The sequence below is a fragment of the Penicillium waksmanii genome (genome assembly GCF_028829765.1).
Source record: "Penicillium waksmanii strain IBT 27052 chromosome Unknown utg000004l:1.0-5674109.0:1.0-5678898.0, whole genome shotgun sequence".
Lineage (NCBI taxonomy): Eukaryota > Fungi > Ascomycota > Eurotiomycetes > Eurotiales > Aspergillaceae > Penicillium > Penicillium waksmanii.
In genome coordinates this window covers 2,200,408-2,217,408 of record NW_026643251.1, presented here as the reverse complement: position 1 = coordinate 2,217,408, position 17,001 = coordinate 2,200,408, and the positions used below count along the sequence as shown (strand labels likewise).

The 17,001-nt window shown below is 51.0% G+C and overlaps 10 protein-coding genes across 10 annotated transcripts; 6 read left to right on the top strand and 4 right to left on the bottom strand.

Annotated features, from left to right (window-relative positions):
* Positions 1–47: 47 nt before the first annotated feature.
* N7481_003636 (SET domain-containing protein) lies at positions 48–2,199 on the bottom strand (the record flags this gene model as incomplete). The annotated part of the gene is made up of 5 exons (XM_057262855.1): positions 48–362; positions 388–566; positions 668–1,064; positions 1,139–2,023; positions 2,086–2,199. The coding sequence occupies 5 exons, from the start codon at positions 2,197–2,199 to the stop codon at positions 48–50; spliced, it is 1,890 nt and encodes a 629-aa protein (XP_057124516.1).
* Positions 2,200–3,270: 1,071 nt separating this feature from the next.
* N7481_003635 (mitochondrial 54S ribosomal uL14m domain-containing protein) lies at positions 3,271–3,957 on the top strand (the record flags this gene model as incomplete). Its single annotated transcript, XM_057262854.1, has 4 exons — positions 3,271–3,342; positions 3,412–3,496; positions 3,575–3,796; positions 3,887–3,957. The coding sequence occupies 4 exons, from the start codon at positions 3,271–3,273 to the stop codon at positions 3,955–3,957; spliced, it is 450 nt and encodes a 149-aa protein (XP_057124515.1).
* A 718-nt stretch (positions 3,958–4,675) lies between these two features.
* On the bottom strand, positions 4,676–5,084 carry N7481_003634 (DNA-directed RNA polymerase II core subunit RPB9; the record flags this gene model as incomplete). Its single annotated transcript, XM_057262853.1, has 2 exons — positions 4,676–4,931; positions 5,005–5,084. The coding sequence occupies 2 exons, from the start codon at positions 5,082–5,084 to the stop codon at positions 4,676–4,678; spliced, it is 336 nt and encodes a 111-aa protein (XP_057124514.1).
* A 241-nt stretch (positions 5,085–5,325) lies between these two features.
* Positions 5,326–6,066, top strand: pin1 (peptidylprolyl isomerase ESS1; the record flags this gene model as incomplete). Its single annotated transcript, XM_057262852.1, has 3 exons — positions 5,326–5,328; positions 5,426–5,823; positions 5,919–6,066. The coding sequence occupies 3 exons, from the start codon at positions 5,326–5,328 to the stop codon at positions 6,064–6,066; spliced, it is 549 nt and encodes a 182-aa protein (XP_057124513.1).
* A 633-nt stretch (positions 6,067–6,699) lies between these two features.
* On the top strand, positions 6,700–7,629 carry N7481_003632 (uncharacterized protein; the record flags this gene model as incomplete). The annotated part of the gene is made up of 1 exon (XM_057262851.1): positions 6,700–7,629. The coding sequence occupies one exon, from the start codon at positions 6,700–6,702 to the stop codon at positions 7,627–7,629; it is 930 nt and encodes a 309-aa protein (XP_057124512.1).
* A 222-nt stretch (positions 7,630–7,851) lies between these two features.
* On the top strand, positions 7,852–9,212 carry N7481_003631 (uncharacterized protein; the record flags this gene model as incomplete). The annotated part of the gene is made up of 3 exons (XM_057262850.1): positions 7,852–7,957; positions 8,638–9,027; positions 9,091–9,212. The coding sequence occupies 3 exons, from the start codon at positions 7,852–7,854 to the stop codon at positions 9,210–9,212; spliced, it is 618 nt and encodes a 205-aa protein (XP_057124511.1).
* A 204-nt stretch (positions 9,213–9,416) lies between these two features.
* On the bottom strand, positions 9,417–12,244 carry N7481_003630 (uncharacterized protein; the record flags this gene model as incomplete). Its single annotated transcript, XM_057262849.1, has 4 exons — positions 9,417–9,474; positions 9,527–9,696; positions 9,756–11,873; positions 11,933–12,244. The coding sequence occupies 4 exons, from the start codon at positions 12,242–12,244 to the stop codon at positions 9,417–9,419; spliced, it is 2,658 nt and encodes an 885-aa protein (XP_057124510.1).
* Positions 12,245–12,488: 244 nt separating this feature from the next.
* Positions 12,489–13,272, top strand: N7481_003629 (nuclear cap-binding protein subunit CBC2; the record flags this gene model as incomplete). Its single annotated transcript, XM_057262848.1, has 5 exons — positions 12,489–12,554; positions 12,624–12,712; positions 12,786–12,830; positions 12,895–13,086; positions 13,143–13,272. 5 exons carry the CDS (start codon positions 12,489–12,491, stop codon positions 13,270–13,272), a joined length of 522 nt encoding a protein of 173 aa, XP_057124509.1.
* A 170-nt stretch (positions 13,273–13,442) lies between these two features.
* Positions 13,443–14,319, bottom strand: N7481_003628 (pyridoxal 5'-phosphate synthase glutaminase subunit PdxT; the record flags this gene model as incomplete). The annotated part of the gene is made up of 2 exons (XM_057262847.1): positions 13,443–14,013; positions 14,087–14,319. 2 exons carry the CDS (start codon positions 14,317–14,319, stop codon positions 13,443–13,445), a joined length of 804 nt encoding a protein of 267 aa, XP_057124508.1.
* Positions 14,320–14,660: 341 nt separating this feature from the next.
* Positions 14,661–15,980, top strand: N7481_003627 (4'-phosphopantetheinyl transferase family protein; the record flags this gene model as incomplete). Its single annotated transcript, XM_057262846.1, has 1 exon — positions 14,661–15,980. The coding sequence occupies one exon, from the start codon at positions 14,661–14,663 to the stop codon at positions 15,978–15,980; it is 1,320 nt and encodes a 439-aa protein (XP_057124507.1).
* Positions 15,981–17,001: the final 1,021 nt, after the last annotated feature.

The window sequence follows — 17,001 nt, the reverse complement described above, 5'->3', positions numbered from 1 at the left end:
CCCAGCCAGTATAGACGGGTAAGCACGGTACGACACTCAGCCTGTTCTCACATAGTCATGCGAAGTTCCCGAGTCCGGTGACGATTAGCCCTCGTACTACGACGAGACCCTGAACCCGAACCAGGCGGGTCGTTATTTTCCGTCTCAGTGCGATCCGAGAGCTCGGGTGTAGGCGTGATACCGAAACTGAGACCACGACGCTGGTCTTTTCGGGCGGTACTCGCCTCCTCGTTCGAGAGGAAGCGGTGGATGGTGCGGTGGTCCATGACACGCTCTTCGCCATCGGGTCCTTTGTCCGTCTGCGGCCACTGGTACCCGTAAAGCTTGGAGTGTCGCTCACAGCGAGGACATTCGCGACGGGTCTGGTAGGAGTTACATTGGACGAACCACGAGTCGCATGTTTGGCACTCCACCCAGCGGTCGTATTTTTGCCCCAGCAGTTTGGGTGTTCGGGTGTAGTCGCCTGGAGTTCGGACTAGGGGGGGCTTCGGTCTCGACGGAAGCAATTACTTTCCACTTCTTGCGTTGGTAGCGCTTCCGTTTTGGGGCGGTTTCGGAAGCATCGTCTATTTCAGCGTGTTAGTAAAGTTCGAGTAATTTGGAATCACTGAGTTGTTATGCGGGGGACAGGTCCTTAAGAATCCCACAATCCTCTGGGTTTACTGACCTGTAAGATGATCGGGCTCGTTGATCTCTGGTATAAGTTCGATCTCTGCCTTTATGGTCTCAAGGAGGCTTGGTCCCTCGACCTTGGTGAGATCGTCCACTGAGGTGGGCTGGCTGGATGTCGATGACCGATGGGATTCGCCAGTGACAGAACTAGGTGATTCATGCCCTGGTAGTGCAGAAGGCTGTGTCCCGGTAGTCTCACTGGGGTTGATGGGAGCGAGAGCTGCCTTGACAGCGCCCGCGAGGTCAGGATTCTTCAAATCCGACAACTCGGGGCCCTCCAGGGATGAGAGCAAAGCATCCGTAGACGGGGCTTCGGGGGTGGACTCTACTACTTCGGAGATAACCACTTCTTGTCGAAGACCCGAGATCGGTCGACCGACCGCAATGGCAGACTGAATTTGATGGATATCGATTTCAGGGCCGGGGTAAGCGGGGTGTCAGTTTCAGGGGTCGCGGTGGAGTCCACTGGTAGTTCGGAGAGCGAGATCTCCTCTCGCAGTTTAGAAGTCTGGCGCGAGAACTTGGCGCGTTTGCGCGGGGTCGAACAGACGGAAGGTAGATCTTCTGAATCCACATCAGAGTCACGCCTGCGCTTCTTTCTTGGGGAGTGATTTTCTTCGGGGCCCGCTTCGTCAACAGACACGGGGGTCGACTCCTTGCTGGTTGCGTCGGAGTCGGCATGATGCGCCCAGCCGTTGCGGACCATGCGCTCACAGGTTAGGCAAAGGCATTCACAGTTGTCAATACCAAAGTAGTCTTCGCCATAGGAGACGGTGATCTCTTCGCCCTCGTGGATCTCACGTGTGGTCATAATAGCCATGCCCTCAGTACCTCGAGTCACGAGACGGCCATTGGCGTCGCAGTCGTGGTTGGCAAAGCGGGCCGGGCCCAGGAAGAAGGAGGCGGTTTTGCGACGGCTTGACATGACGACGCTGAAATCCTTCCGGGTCAGGCCCAAATCGGTCTCTTCCTCCTTTGTCATGGAGACGAGGGTACCACTGAGGTATCTAATCTCCTGGCCGGCCTTGATGAACTTGCGGGCGCACAGGGCGGCCTCCGCCTGAGTGATGAGGTAGCGGTTGGTGGTGGTGACTTCGAACGGAGAATCCGGGTGGTACATTTGGATGTATTTGCGCAAATGACGGCGAAACCACTCTTTCTCGCGAGGGCTAGGGAGATTGGCCGAGTATTTCCGCAATCCTGGCAATTCCAACAGTTTGCGCTCGGCCCCGGGGATGTCCTTGTCGACGACGACATCGTGGAGGAGAATGCCACCCACCTCGTCGTCGTGGATACCGCGAGCGGAGGTGTACTTGTTGCGGTTCTTGCGAATATTGGTCCAAAAGTAAGCCTGGCAGGATGAGGATTAGTCTGAGTGTTCTGGGGGGTTTCAATCGCGGGCCAGGGGCGTACATGATCGACCAGTGCATCCGTCGCGACGTCGTCGTAACTGGCGAGTTTCGCCAGGGTCAGGCGTTCACGGGTCTCCGGGACGGACGGACTGGATCGCGCCCTCTTGGGTGGCATTGTGGGTGTTACAGAAGGCGAGACGACCAAAGATGGGAGAGAAATGCGGACATGAACCGGATGGTGGGTTTGCGCGAGATGCGGAGTTGGGAAGTTCAAGCCGGAGTCGGTGGGAAAGGGAGGAATTCACTGGAAAAGGAGGGTGGTGAATGAAAGGAAAGTTGAAAAGCAAGCAAATCAGGCCAACATAGTGAATGGGTGAAGGGAAGACCAAAACCCCCAATTGCTCACGAGAGGAGGAAGAGGAGAGGAGGAGAGGAAGGAGAGGAAGAAGCGGAAGGGCAGGTTGGCTCGCGTTGCCGCAGAAAGAGAACAGCGCCGCCCACTCTTCTTCCCCTCTTCTCTCTACAATAATACACTCAGCTCCCACTTCCACTTCCACTTCCTCACCAATTCACAGGCTAAATATACATCATCCATCGTCTTCTTCAAGGCCACCTTGGCCCCTTTGACCCCCTAAGTTCTATGTTCTCTCACAGCCTCCCACCTCAGCCGCAGCCTCAGCCCATGGGGCGAGAATAGCACGAGCAATGCAATCAGACATGGCTTATTAAGGCTTTAATGGCTTTACAAATCTGGATCTATGGATGGCCATTTTGCCCTTTCTTGTAGCTAACGTGATTCTAGCTACTAGTACTGGCATCTCTGGCCAGTATATACCGGATACTATCCCGCGGCATACCAGGTAACTTGAAAATATACTAGTAGTATAACCACCTTCCGATGCCCCATACCACAGGCTACACAATCTTCTAAGGTTTGCTGCACCATGACATCGTCTGCCTTGTATGGACGGAAGTGAGCCGATGGATGCAGCCCTGAGTGCCAGTGTTGCGACGGCATACCGTAAAGCGTGTGCAAGTGGTATCTTATAGCCATAGCAAACACGCGCCGGAATAAATCTAGAAAATGCAAGGAATTGTATTGAGTATATTCATGGGTCTACTATGTACAGTAATTAATTTATAAAAAGAACAAAAAAGGACTAAATCCATCAAGATGTGCTGGTGAGTGCAGTGTATACTTCGTCGGACCGGAGAAACCCGCTCCGGGCGGAAGTGGAAATTGAAGATGGACGAACTTCCCCGACATCGAACATCGACATTAGATCAACTCCCCAGCACAACCATGATTCAACTAAAGGTACACCCCTGACCATTCGCCCACGATCAATTCCTCCCAGCCTGTCCACTAACCCTCCCGCCCTCACAGACATTACTCAGCTGCATCGACAACTCCGGCGCCTCAGTCGTCGAGTGCGTGAACGTCCTGAAAAAGAAGCGGGCCGCGACAATCGGTCAGTCCAGTCCAAGACACCCTATCCCGACCCTCCCATCCCTCGCAATTCAAGTACTAACCCTCCATTCGCCCCCAGGTGACCGGATAGTCGTTGTCGTCCAGAAGCAAAGGGCCGCGGGCTCCGAGGGCTCCGGCACCGCCCTGGCCAACAAGGTCCGTCGCGGAGATATTCGACACGCCGTGATCGTGCGCGTCAAGAAGGAGCTGCAACGCGTTGATGGAACCGTCGTTCGATTCGGTGATAATGCCTGTGTGTTGGTGAACAAGTCTGGTGATCCCATCGGAACAAGAATGACCGGTAGGTTTATTTGCGAGTGATGCGATGCGATGCGCAGAAGTAAAACAAATGGTGAAATTGGGTGGATGCTAATTACTTTTTCTTCTCTAGGAGTCGTTGGTCAGGAATTGCGCGATAAGCAGTGGTCTAAGATCTTGTCGCTTGCACCCATGAACGTGTAATACCATCACCGTCACCACAACCACAACAACCCTCCACTGTGATATACCTCTTTATTCGGGAAAAGCGTGTGTAGTTTAGAGCAGCATTTGCATTTTTTTTCAATGTATCATAACTAAGTTCCAATCAAGTTTCACTTTTTTTCAAGCTCTTCTCTTCGAGTGTACTATGATTGAAACCACTTCTCTATAAACAAAACTGTATGATTTTCCGAGTTTGTATAGCCGCGCTCTCGCCGAACCTAACTCCGTAGAGATGCATAAAAAGGGAAAAGGGAAAATCCCAAGTCGCAAGAGTTGAACAGGAAAAAGAAGACGTAAAAAGGGTATCCGGATATTTCGCGCCGTGTGTCGTAAGAGGGATATTCACATGAAGACGTTACCGCATGCGCAGCATACGTAGTAGAGTTTCTTCACGAGATTGAACCGAATCAGTAAAGAATTCTCGAGGAAACACAGGATGAAGAAAGGGCAAAGTGAAACATCAACAGGAACAAGAACAGGGACATACCATTCCGGTTTCAGCGGAACGCTGTTGAGACTGGAAGAAGACCGCCTCGTTCTCACCGCAGCTCGGGCAGAGCTTGTTCGCTCGGGGAAGCTAGAGCGAGGAAAGAAAAAGATAGTCAGTACATTGTTGAAGTGTTCAGGGTTCTTCAAATCAAGTTGGGGTCGGAATTGTGTTGAGTGGAGTGGAGTGGAGTCCATGGTATCCCAAGACTCAAAGTGTATCCTCGCAGACGGCGCAGGCGATCGGGACACCGCAGAAAAGACAAAGACCAGACAAGACAGCAGGGAGACAAACCGTGGGGTCGGAACCGACGTCCGTAGTGACACCGGCGGTATCGCCAACCTGGCTGTTCAGCTTGTTCTGGTAGACGCAGTAGGAGGTCGCGTCCTCGCCGACGTGACAGGTGCGGCAGGTGAATTTAAGAGTGTTGGTTTCGCGGTCCTCCTTGGGGTAGAGAAGGTTAGAGCTGGGGACTTATTAGCTTGGTGATCTCGGATTATGCGGACAACGACGAGGATAAGGATTGGACAAGGACTTACCACTCGCGGCAGAAACGGAAGTGGATCTGGTCGGAGGGTTTGGTGTCACCACCGGCGGAGGGAGATGGACTGGCAGACATAGCGAGTGGAGTGGGCGTGTATTACGACAAACGAGAGAGCGTTGAGGAAGATGAAGATGAAGATGAAGGCGAAGTTGAACTGAAGCTGTGGCGGAAATGTTTGTGCTGTTTGTACTGTTTGCACCTATTCTCCCCCGCAATTCGGGCCCGCGTTAAACCTGAAGAGGAACACTCGAGTGAACTTGAACTTCATCTTAACCATACAGTACGAATAATAGTTATATTCCCTCACTCTCACATAATGGTATCCTTTGTTCCTTTTCCTCTCTTCTTCTCTCGTTCCCTTCTCTTTCTCCTTTTCCTCCCATCAATCATCCATTCACTAACTTACACTCACACAGTCTGAATCAGGTCTCCCCTCCAGCTGGGAGGTTCGCCATTCCAACTCCAAGAACCTGCCCTACTACTTCAACCCCGAAACCAAGGAATCCCGTTGGGAACCTCCATCCGGCACAGATACCGAGAAGCTCAAGAACTACATGGCAGTCAACCACACCCCCTCAGCTCGCCCCGATGCTGCTGGTCAGGCGGAAGGCAAGATCCGTTGTAGCCACCTGCTGGTCAAGCACAGTGGCAGTCGTCGCCCCAGCAGCTGGCGCGAGGCGGAGATTACCCGATCAAAGGAAGAAGCCATTGAGATTCTGAAGGGTTATGAGCAGAGAATTCAGGAAGGCGAGAGTCTGGGAGATATTGCTGTCTCAGAGTCGGATTGCAGCAGCGCTCGTAAGAAGGGCGATCTGTACGTTTTGGAACTCCAATCCCACCTGGAATGGATGCAGCAGATGTGGAAGCTGGCCAGATAATATATAACACGATTGCTAACGAGACTTCCAGCGGCTTCTTCGGCCACGGTGAGATGCAGAAGGAGTTTGAGGATGCTGCGTTTGCTTTAGAGCCCGGCCAGGTTAGCAGTATCGTGGAGACAGCCTCGGGCGTTCACCTTATTCAACGGTATGCAATGGAGAATCCTGTCGACAATTGACCTGCGCCTGATCATCATGTACTAACTTGAACCAATACAACAGGGTCCAGTGATCTACACCGCGATCTACTAAGGGTATAGGGGACTTGGTCTTTCCATTTTTTGTTCTTTTGTCGCCAATTCACCTATCTTGGGTTCTTACCGTTCGATTGGATTTTTCTATGGGAATATGGAACAAGGCAAACAAAAGCTGGTACACTTTTCGACGGGATTCTCAGGGAAGTTGTCCGTGGTAGCCCATTTGATATCATTTTAGAGCAAATGAAGGTGAGGAAACAAAAGAGAAATAGCCTCGTTTAACGGTCTGTCTCGAAATGAGATCAACTGCCTTGTCAATGAAACATGATGATTTCAAGCAAACAAGCCAAAACTAGACCTCTCCGGATAAAACTACTAATATTCGTTGGTGTCAGTGTAAACATGGGAAGAGGAACCTTCCATCAGTCGCTGCCTACCATTCACTTCACTCCTTCGCATCACCATGTTCCTCCCTCTCTTGATTTCTCATCTATCCTCTCTCCTCTCTTCTACCCTTCTATCCCTCTCCCCCTCCATCATTATCTTCTCTTTCTTCTCCTTTCTCTTCAGATCTACCCTAACCATCTACCATCCACACGGACCCCAACCGCCAAAATGGTCGACGAAATAAGAAATCGCCACGAAATAAAACTCCTCGCCCTAGAAGGCAAACCCTCCATCACAAACTACATCTACAACTCCAACCACTTCACCTGCCCAGCCTACCTCCAAGTCCCACTGGAACTGAGCGTCGCCCAATCCAACCTCCACCAATCCGCCTACAACGCAGTTCGAGGCATGAAAGAAATCATGCATTTCCGCGACCACCGCTTCAGCTTCCTCTGTCCCCAGACACCCAAATCAGAATGGGCAATCCACTGCAAATCAATGCAACGACTCAGAGAGTGGGAGGAAGACATCTACCCCCCCATCAACCAATTCAAACCTACTCTACGACTTCACTCTTGCCCGCGTCCCAGATTGCCTAAGGAGGTGATTCGCATCCGTCTTGACGCGAAATACTATGGCCGTTTTGTGTCGTCGTATGTCAACTTTTTGGATGAATTTTTTCATGGACCTTGGACTGAGTACATGAAGTGGAAACATGAGGTTGAGAATCTCGCCGCGCATGTGCTCAGTGAGTTTGTCTATCACGAGTGGAGATATTGGTGGGATAGGGAGTTTTGCCCCGACATGAGTAAGTGGGAAGGCTGCTGTGCCATGCTACCGATGCCCCTGTGGGAAGACGTTATCGATGAGCTTTATCTCATGATTGTTGATCGGGTCGAGGATCCCGATCAGATGGCTTCCTCCCTCTGTCGTATTAGGGGTCTTTCCGGTCGAGTACACCCCGGCAGGGCCGGGGCTGGGTCTGGATCGCCTCTGTCGAGGGTCCTGGATGGCGCTGTGGATGATGGAGCTGTTGAGGTCAATGTTTACCTGGGTCCGGATGCCATCGATCCTCCTCAAGAGGTGGGCGAGGAAGGGGCGGAGATTAAGGTGTGTCTGGATGTGAAATCTATCGACTTCGCTCCTCAGGCCTAGGTCTGAGTTGCGTGGATGGTGGGGCGAGAGGGAAATATGCTGATGGAGGGTACGGGAATTGAGAAGGTAAATCTATGGAAGGAAAAGTTGTCACATTTTGAAGTTAGGCCCTGGTAAGCGTTTACGATAACATAGATTCAATCCAATGAAATCTTCACTCTCAACACTTCACTCTACTAGTGCCTAGGTAGTTCTCATTGGATTGAATCTATGCTATCGGAAATGCCTACTGGTATCAATAGATCTACGATGACCAAAATATCGAGTGCTCAACCTTGGAATACCGACTACCCCAACTCTGCTCCTCGCCACCTGCTCAGTAAAGGAGGTAATCTCAGATGTACAGTGCCATACTAGTATCATGATAGATTCGTTCATAAATCTAACCTTGGAAGACTTTTGTTCAATCTCATCACTTCATTTTCCAACACTAATATCTTTCCTGGGATGCTACAATAGATACCAATACTATGTCACGTGGGGCATGAACCCTACGTTGAATTAATCAGTCCGGGAAATACTACCTCACCTGTCAAAGTTATTATCCAACCATATCGATGGGGTCATGGCCATAAAATTGAAGAATTGTTGATTCTTTGTCCCATTGTCTTTTGTCAATTCCATTATCGCCGGGGAACAATGGCCAGACTTGAAGTCAGCCCGTAGTCAAAGAATGTCTCGGTCATGGGAAGGCACTACCTAGATATATAGATAAGCCTAGCAGACACTTCCAAGGTTGAAGTACTTATAATTCAAGTTGATCCCGAAAAGCTAACATCATTACCTACTAGTATACTACCAAGGCAAAATCCCAATCCAAATGTGCCTCACATGGACCCGAACATACACCCTCTGCGGCTGCACGAGCGAGATAACAACCACCCACTGCCCACCAGAAGACAAATCCAAATGCCCCGGCGAGAAAATCACCTTCTTGCAGGAATGACTCGATAACATGCAAAGAATGCTGGAGAAAGGGAGACAAGAGAACGCTAATCTCGGGTTCAGATGGAGACGAGCACGAGCACGAGCACTATTCAGCCGACGACCCTGAGACTCTGAGTCCAGTAGACAGCGATGAATCTGAATTCGATGAAGTTTGGCACGAGGCAGCGGAGAATACTGACATACTAACGTCAACAGATGAGTCCGAGTTCGAGTCCGACAACGACAACGACAACGACATCTTCATGGACGCGTTTGAATACATCGCCGACGACGAATGTTCGTCTCCGGGCCCAGACTCTCGGCCAGCGACGCCGTTCCTTGATTTGAAACACCCCGAGTGGCTGGATATTGTGGATGGTGTCGATGCGGGCAGAGTATGTCAGCCTGTAGAGAGGGTTTATCCTCATTATCGTGCGCGTACGAGTCCCGGGGAGCGAGGTTTAGTTCATGGTGAGTCTTTTTTATTCTAGATTGACTGTGCCGAGGTAAATCACTAACTCTGCTTTCTTTTAGTGTCCACGGGGGAATTTAGTGTGTTTGGGTTCGTGGTTAATAACGACATAGACTCGGATGTAATCCCGGGCGAAGCTTCTGTCAATGAAGATAGCGAAGGAAGTCATATTTGTTCGGATTAAAGACGGGAGTAAATGGGATAGAAAGCCTATCCGAATTGATAAGGCTACTAGTACGCCTTCATTCCCAGAAAGTAAGGTAGGAACGTGTCAATAATCTATCTCATGTATACCATCATGCTATCCGACTAGTAAAATCATAAATGCAGCTGTACTGTTTCAAGAGAAAATATTGGTAACAATAACAGTGATATCGAACACCCAGTTTTACATGCTCGTATTGAGGCGTTCCAAACGGGACGTAATGGCATCAATGACGGCCGACCTATTACTTAGATTAGCAAAAGTATTTATCAATGACAATTCAGAAAACTTACTCTCGCTCAACCATCCTCATCGCATCTGCAATCTTAGCCCGCTGCAAACGTTGCGGCACTCTGGGCTGGGACCCGCCAGGGGAAGACGGGCTGCCAGGCTCGGTGGGTGAGGGAACCTTAGCGACGATGGACTTGGTCTCGGTGATGAGACTAGTAGCCAACTGTTTGACCTAGACGATGTGTCAGTAAATAAGCCCAGATCTAGGGGAACAAAGGGGTCATCTCTTACCATCTCCAAGCGTTGCGCCAGTACCTGATCTTGCTCATCACCCTTCGGCTCCTGTTCGCTGAAAGACTCCGACAAGATATTGACCTCATTAACCCAAGCCTTCTCCTTCTCGCTCAGAGGTCGACCACCCGAATTGAGAAGCTTCTTCCGCAACGCGTCATATCGCTGCGCAAGTTCCGCTTGTCGATCCCTCGCCGCATCCAATCTCTTATCGAGGGCTTCTCCATTTCGAGCGCCCTCCTTGTGATTCCCATCCTCGCCAATCTCACTGGTCGCGCCCTTGATACGCTCCGCAACTTCAGAGAGCTGCTTCAGTTGGTCCTTCATTTCGCCCTGCAGGCGCTCACAGCGGCGGAAGAGGTCTGAGGCTGCTCTCTCGAGCGCATTGGTGTGGGCTGAGAGTACGCGATGGGCAGAAGTCACAAGGTCCAGCGTTGCTGGAGACAGGCGCACCTGATCCTTGAGCGTGTTTCGCTGACGGTGCGGGACATGCTTTTCGACGAAGGAATCCAATGGAGACTGTGCATAGAGGACGGCGGGAACTTGGTACGGCGCACGCCGGGGAAGTAGGGCAGGTGATCCGGGTATAGGAGAATTTTGCTGGAGGCCAAAGTCTATAGACGCAGAGAGGGCGTCTGCCGGGACGTCCATCACAGCCGCGTACGGGTTGGAGGGGTTGTAGGTGAGAAGAAGGTAACCAAGGTCATAGTCGTAGAAGACCACGGATGTAGCGAGGTGCTCATTCTTGACGGTCAAATCGGCGTCCGAGACTTGGAGAATTTGCTCTCTCTTCGCCACGTCTGAGTCAAAAAGTACCTGCATTCGGAAGCCTGATCCAGAGACGTCCTCTGACTGTAATTCAGCCTCAAGTCTCTGGACAAATGAAGACATGGAGAAGAAGGCCACTGTGGTCGTATTCGTGACGAAGAAGGAGTAGCGGGAGTGAACGTCCCGGGTAAAAGTAGGCCAGGTAGCCGCTGCAGCGTCGCTATCCTTAATAGTATCCAGCGATTCGAGCAGCACCAGATCTGCAGGCTCTGAGAGAGGAGTGCGGAAGGCATTCTTGCGGGCCTTAGGCAACCACTGGCCCTCCACACCATCCAGTTCTAGACAAATATGAACACGACCATTCCCGCTAGTCAGACAGATGACAGTGGCCGAAAGCTGATCACGCTCGCTTGATTCCACTGCCAGTTCCTCATCTTCACCCATCATTAGGTCTTCGGCGTTAAGTTTGGCAGCAATGACCAGAATATCGCAGAGATCCAAGTCATCTAATTCATCTCCCGTCTCGAAACGGAAAGGACCTTGTAAACGTGGAATAGCACTTGGGTTACCGGGACGAGTGAAAACATCCGCTCCTTGGATTGTATCCATTTCGGACGGTGGATCTAACGGCTCCTGGTCATCAATCTCCCGTAGCCATTCATACTGCTGTCGGCAAGCAGTAAGCTCCTCTTCCAGATCCTCTGGTGCCTCTTCGAGGGATGCCAGTTTGGGAATTATAGCCGAAGAGAGCGATGGGATTGTTGCGGACGGGGCCTGCCACTTCGAAGGCAGTAGAGGGCAGAGCGCATAAAGGTCACCGGGCTTCATTGCTACCCAGAGAGTCATCGGAGCCCAAGCATCCTCCCTCTCGCTTCCGTTGCCGGCAAAACAAGACGATGCGACTTCCATATCATATATGTCGGCGGAGAAACCCTTGTTCTTGCCGAAGCCAGTAGGCGCAAAGTCCTGGTCCGAAGAGCTCCCATCGACCAATTTTTGCAAATCAATCGCGAGAGTTGGCTGATCGAAAGACCAGTGGTTGTTTCTGTCCAACTCCCACACCCGTACGGCGGCATCGGCGGTAACAGTCACAATACAACCACCGAGGTTGGTGTGCAGGCCCAGCGGGTGCCACAGCGCGGAGACGACAGGTGCTTCGGGGATAACATGGGTGGTAGGGCCAAGTTGGTAGGTCTTTAAACGGATAGGTGAAGTATCTTTAGACGAAAGATGAGAGGAGTCGGGCAGCACTGCGATGTGAACTGTATGCTCGGTCACGATTGCGAGAAAGGCGCCATTCGGCGATGGGAGGATTTGATGGATAAGACCGTAGACGGGCACCGCCAGAACCTGCACCTCGTCAGCTATATCTGAATATTGTTTGAGACACTCCGTCGCACAACACCTACCCTATAGGATGGGATCTCGCCGTCCTTTGCCAGCTCCTTCGTCTGTCCAGCCGAGGGCTTCTTCTGTCTCGCCTGCTGCTGCCATTGATCCTTCACCCGGGCCAAATTCGACCACCGGATCTCATTGTCGATCACGACGAAGACCTCATTCCCTCTCTTTGCGATCGTCCTAGTCGCACCGCTAGCTGCGGAAGACTTAGGGGTAGGTTGGGTGTCTTGCGCGGGGGTTGCGAGAGAATTGCTGGTAAAGAGGCTAGCACCGGGCGACGGCCGGCATAGCCAAGCCGGCGCGTAGCTGTTGACCTTTGGCATAGAGAGATGCGATAGGTGATAGCAGAGATAGAAGGGGTAGGAGATATTGTTGTCTTGTTGTTGGGGGAGAGATCAAATCATGGCCAGAGAAGCTGGCAGGTTGTTGGTTGTTGATGGGGGAATTCTTGCGCCGCGCCAAGAAAACCAAAGGGAGCTCCGAGCTTCAACTTCTCCTCCGCCTTTTCCTTCCTCCAACTCAACGTCACTTCAACAACTACATCATTATACAACTTCTACCCATACGATGAGCCTCTTAGAAGTTAACACTGTGGACCGACTGGATCGACCCAGTGCGTATTATGCGGGAAAGGTGCGTATCCCGGCTCTGATGCATGGCTTGATGCTGATGCGATCGTGCTAACTGGAATGTTGGTTACAGAATAAGAGACGCAGAGACGACCGGGAGGAGCGAGAGCCGGAGCCTAACAACAAGCTGCAAGGCGCAACTACTCTCTATGTCGGAAACCTGTATGCGCCTACGATCGAGTGTTGAATCCAGTGTTGAGATGGTTGCAGTTCAACTAACGGAGACCCTTCCTAGGTCCTTTTATACCACCGAAGAACAGATCCATGAGCTTTTCGCCAAGTGAGCATAACGCCCTTTCTTATCCAACATGAGTCATGTTCATCGTAACCTAATATCTGTACAGGTGCGGCGAGATCAAGCGATTGGTGATGGGCCTCGATCGGTTTAACAAAACTCCCTGCGGATTCTGCTTCGTCGAATACTATACTCACCAAGATGCCCTGGATTGCATGAAATATATTGGTGGCACGAAGCTGGATGAGCGCATCATTCGAGCAGATCTGGACCCTGGCTTCGAAGAAGGACGGCAGTATGGGTATGTGGAGTGGATCTTGGCAACAGATGCAAAAGCGTCAACTAACAACCTAACAGACGTGGTAAATCGGGTGGACAAGTCCGCGACGAATACCGTGAGGAATACGACCCCGGCCGTGGTGGATATGGTCGCGCATATGATGAACAACGTCAACGAGAGGAGGATGAATACGGCGCGGGGAGGTAGGCCTGGTCTTGGACAGATCTTAAACAGGTTGCGACTCAATGGTCCCGGAAAATGGCGTTATTCCCTCGGCATGATATCAATTAGAGAACAAACAGGATTCTTTCTATTTCACCCGATCCCTTCTATGTCTTATTTACAATTCTTACCCCCATATTTTCTATGATGATGCTCTATTGTCCCAGCTTGTTTCTTCGGAGAACCGCGGCCTGCACCTGGCGCAACCACCACGCATGGATTCTCGCATCTCCGGTCAGCTCGGGGTGGAAGCTGGTTCCAAACACATTGCCTTGCCGCACCGCCACGATGTCACCAAGTTCCTTTTCGGGACTAAGGTCTCGACCCTGGGTAGCGATCACCGAAGCCGGCCGGGACAAGGTGGCCAGCACCTCGACGTGATCAGCCGTGGCAGCCTCCGCAGCGGCTCCCTTAGCTTGACGCGAAGGTGCAACGACTGTCTCTTCCAAATTGATCTCCTCGGTTTGGATGCCCTTGTGGTGGGGCAAAATCCGCTCAACGATAGGCGCACGAATGAAGACCGTTGGGAAGGGTGCTGCATCTGCACCCAGAAATGGTAGCTCCAGTGGAGCCTGGAAGCTTTCTGTCTGTCGACCAAAATGGTTGCGATTGACGCGGACATCAAGACCCCCAATGAGCTCCTGGCCACCCTTCTTCGTCTTGTTCGCCGATTCAGCCAACAATATCAACCCAGCGCATGTGCCCCAGACCGGCTTGCGATGCACCCTATAGTTGCCACATTAGCATTTGTCGAACAGCCTTTTGGTTTCTTTTTTCAAGGAATTGAGCCTGGACTCACTTCACAAAGTCTCTCAATGGCTCCAGCAGATTCGATCTGGCTGCCACTAGGGACATGGTGGTGCTCTCTCCACCAGGCAAGACCAATCCGTCACACTTCGCGAGTTCCTGTGGGGTGCGGACTTCAATAAACTCCCATCTAACCAGGGACTCCTGCTCGGAGGCCTTTTTCAACAGCTGGACATGTTCAAAGAAGGCGCCTTGTAGGGCGAGAACTCCCACTGTAACCGGCATGATTGTAGATGTTATGAAAAAGAACGAACTCAAAGTGGCGTGGGTTCTCCATTCGCCATGACTCTTTTCGAGGCACGTGATGTCTATCTTTCCGCGGGGAATTGCTTATCTCCACGTGACTACCACGCTTTCCCCGATTGGGTCATATGCAGCAAACACCACCACCTTCTCTTGTCCCACAGTCGTTGCATCTGACATCTTTGTGTGTACGATTTTTATGTGCTCTGGTGTCTTCCAACTGCACTGCTTGCTCCAGTTGTATAGAAGAATTCTGGGAAATCCGGCCCTGTCAATTCTGAGCCAGCACACAGCCACTGGCAGTTTATATATCCCCCGCCATCATGGAAACAAACCAGATCGACCGGGCCGATATACTTCAAGATGGCCCGAACACACGTAATGTCGATCCCACATTGAAGGGGTTTCCAACACTGGCACGCTGGTATATCGATGTTCGAGAATGGGAGGCCAATGGTCTAGATCTCCCACTAATAGAGACATTGCGACCAGCCGAGCAACAAGCCGTGAGGAGATATCACTTCGCCGCAGACCGACGCATGTCATTGGCATCCAACCTGCTGAAGTACCTATATGTGCATCATGCATGCGGTGTACCATGGATGGACATACTCATCAGCCGGACCGAGATGCCGCAAAACCGACCATACTACGAATCCAAAACATCCACCCGGGTCGAGTTCAACGTCAGCCACCAAGCATCGCTAACCATACTGGCCGGAACTATTGCGCCCTCAAAAAATCTACTCCAGCGACAGCCCACCGGAGCTACCACTACTAGTGCTACTAGTACTATTCCACAGCCTGATGGTGAAGACATCCCCTTCCCCCAACTCGGCATCGACATAACGTGCATCAACGAGCGCCGCAACAAAAAACCAAAAACACTCCACGACTTCACAGAATTCGTCACAATATTCAGTGAAGTCTTCTCATCCACCGAACTCAAAACAATGACGAACCCAAAACAAGCACTCCTCCAAGCCAGACGCCTAGGCTACGCAAACAGCATCCTCCCCGAACACACCAATCCCGACGGCACAGAATTTCACAGCACAGACTCAATAATCACCTACGGCCTCCGGCTCTTCTACTCATACTGGGCCTTGAAAGAAGCCTATCTAAAAATGACCGGCGAAGCCCTCCTCGCGCCCTGGGTGAAAACACTCGAATTCAAAAATGTTTTCCCACCTGAACCTATTCAGCTTTCCTCATACCCCGCAGACTCAAACTCGGGCTGCCAATGGGGTCCTATATACCCTCACGTAGTGGTAACCCGCGACGGCACCGAACTTCAAAACGTCCGTCTACAGCTTCAGGCCTTCGAAACGGATTTCATTATCGCGACTGCGGCTCTTGGCCCACAGATCGGTCCTATCCCTGACTCCGCCCGGAACGAGGCCTTGCATCATTTAGCGAGTTTCAGTACCGCTGATGGGAGCGGAAGCCAGAAGAGAATTGAACTTGAACATATTGCCCTTTCGACTAGGAGGGTTGTTGGCGACGAGGATCCTTGGACTGGTGGGACGAGAGTCATTACGGATCCTTGGCTGCCTATTCAGGAGGTTGATGTTGAGTTGGATATAAGGGCTTGTGCGGAGGGACGTTGTGGTCATGGTTCTTCTGATGCTGGTGGTGAATGATTTTCATTTTGAGTGTCCGAGAAGATTTGGGTCGTTGAGTTGTTGAATTGGAATAAGTTCTTATTTTGTTTCACTACACTTTGGTTCCAGTGCTTGCTGTTTACCTGTACAGCGAGGGAAGGATTTAGGGTTGATGTTTTTTTGTATTAGCGCTTTCGAGACATTGCGTTATGATGATGGATTACGGACGTTGTACTCTGCATTAGTGTTACGATCAGCGCTGGGTGGGCGATCTTGAACTTTCCAAGGTTTCAAAATTGAAAGTAGTTGGTGCTAGTACTAGTATTAGTAGGTAGTACTTCGGTGCCACGGGGACAGGAGAAGAGTGCCCAGGTGCCGACCTGGCAGGTGAGGGCTAACCTTGGAAATTTCAAGTTATATTACTACTAGTAGTAGTGCTAGTAGTATGTATCTCATTGAGCGTCGTACCTACTAACTAGTATACCTCAATAAATTTTAAGGGTGAGGTCAACAGCCCAAGGTTGGAAGCCCTTTCAAGTTGAATTTTATGCTTCTCTTTTCTATTGATCTAGCAACCCTCAAGTTCGAAACAAAACAGAAAAAAAAGCCGAATTCAAAAGCGAACAAAAGCAGGTCATGTCATCTTTTCACGCTAAGGATAGGTATATACATCTGGAAACGAGTCAAGTGTCTATGAAGTAAAACTAGTAGTAAGGTAGTGCAGGCGCCCAGGTGTACTAATAACTAGATAGACCAAGCCAAGAGGCCAATTCAGATTTCGCCGCAACGGGCTTGGACTCGGACTTGAACTCGGACCCAGCGAATGGAAACAAAAAGCCCGAAAAAAAAAGGTCGAATGAAAGGAAGGAAAAGCGTGCTGCCCAAGTATAGACACCCTTTCCCTTGTAAACTGCCGTGGGAAAAGTCCGTGGAATGAGCGATAAGTGAGCACTGCTATTCATCGGTTTGACTCTTTGTGTATGTGCAAGTGCATTGGGCGCGCTGGAAGGGTGCGTTGGGGGAGCGGGAAGGGGTGCTTCTATATCACGTCTTTGAATCT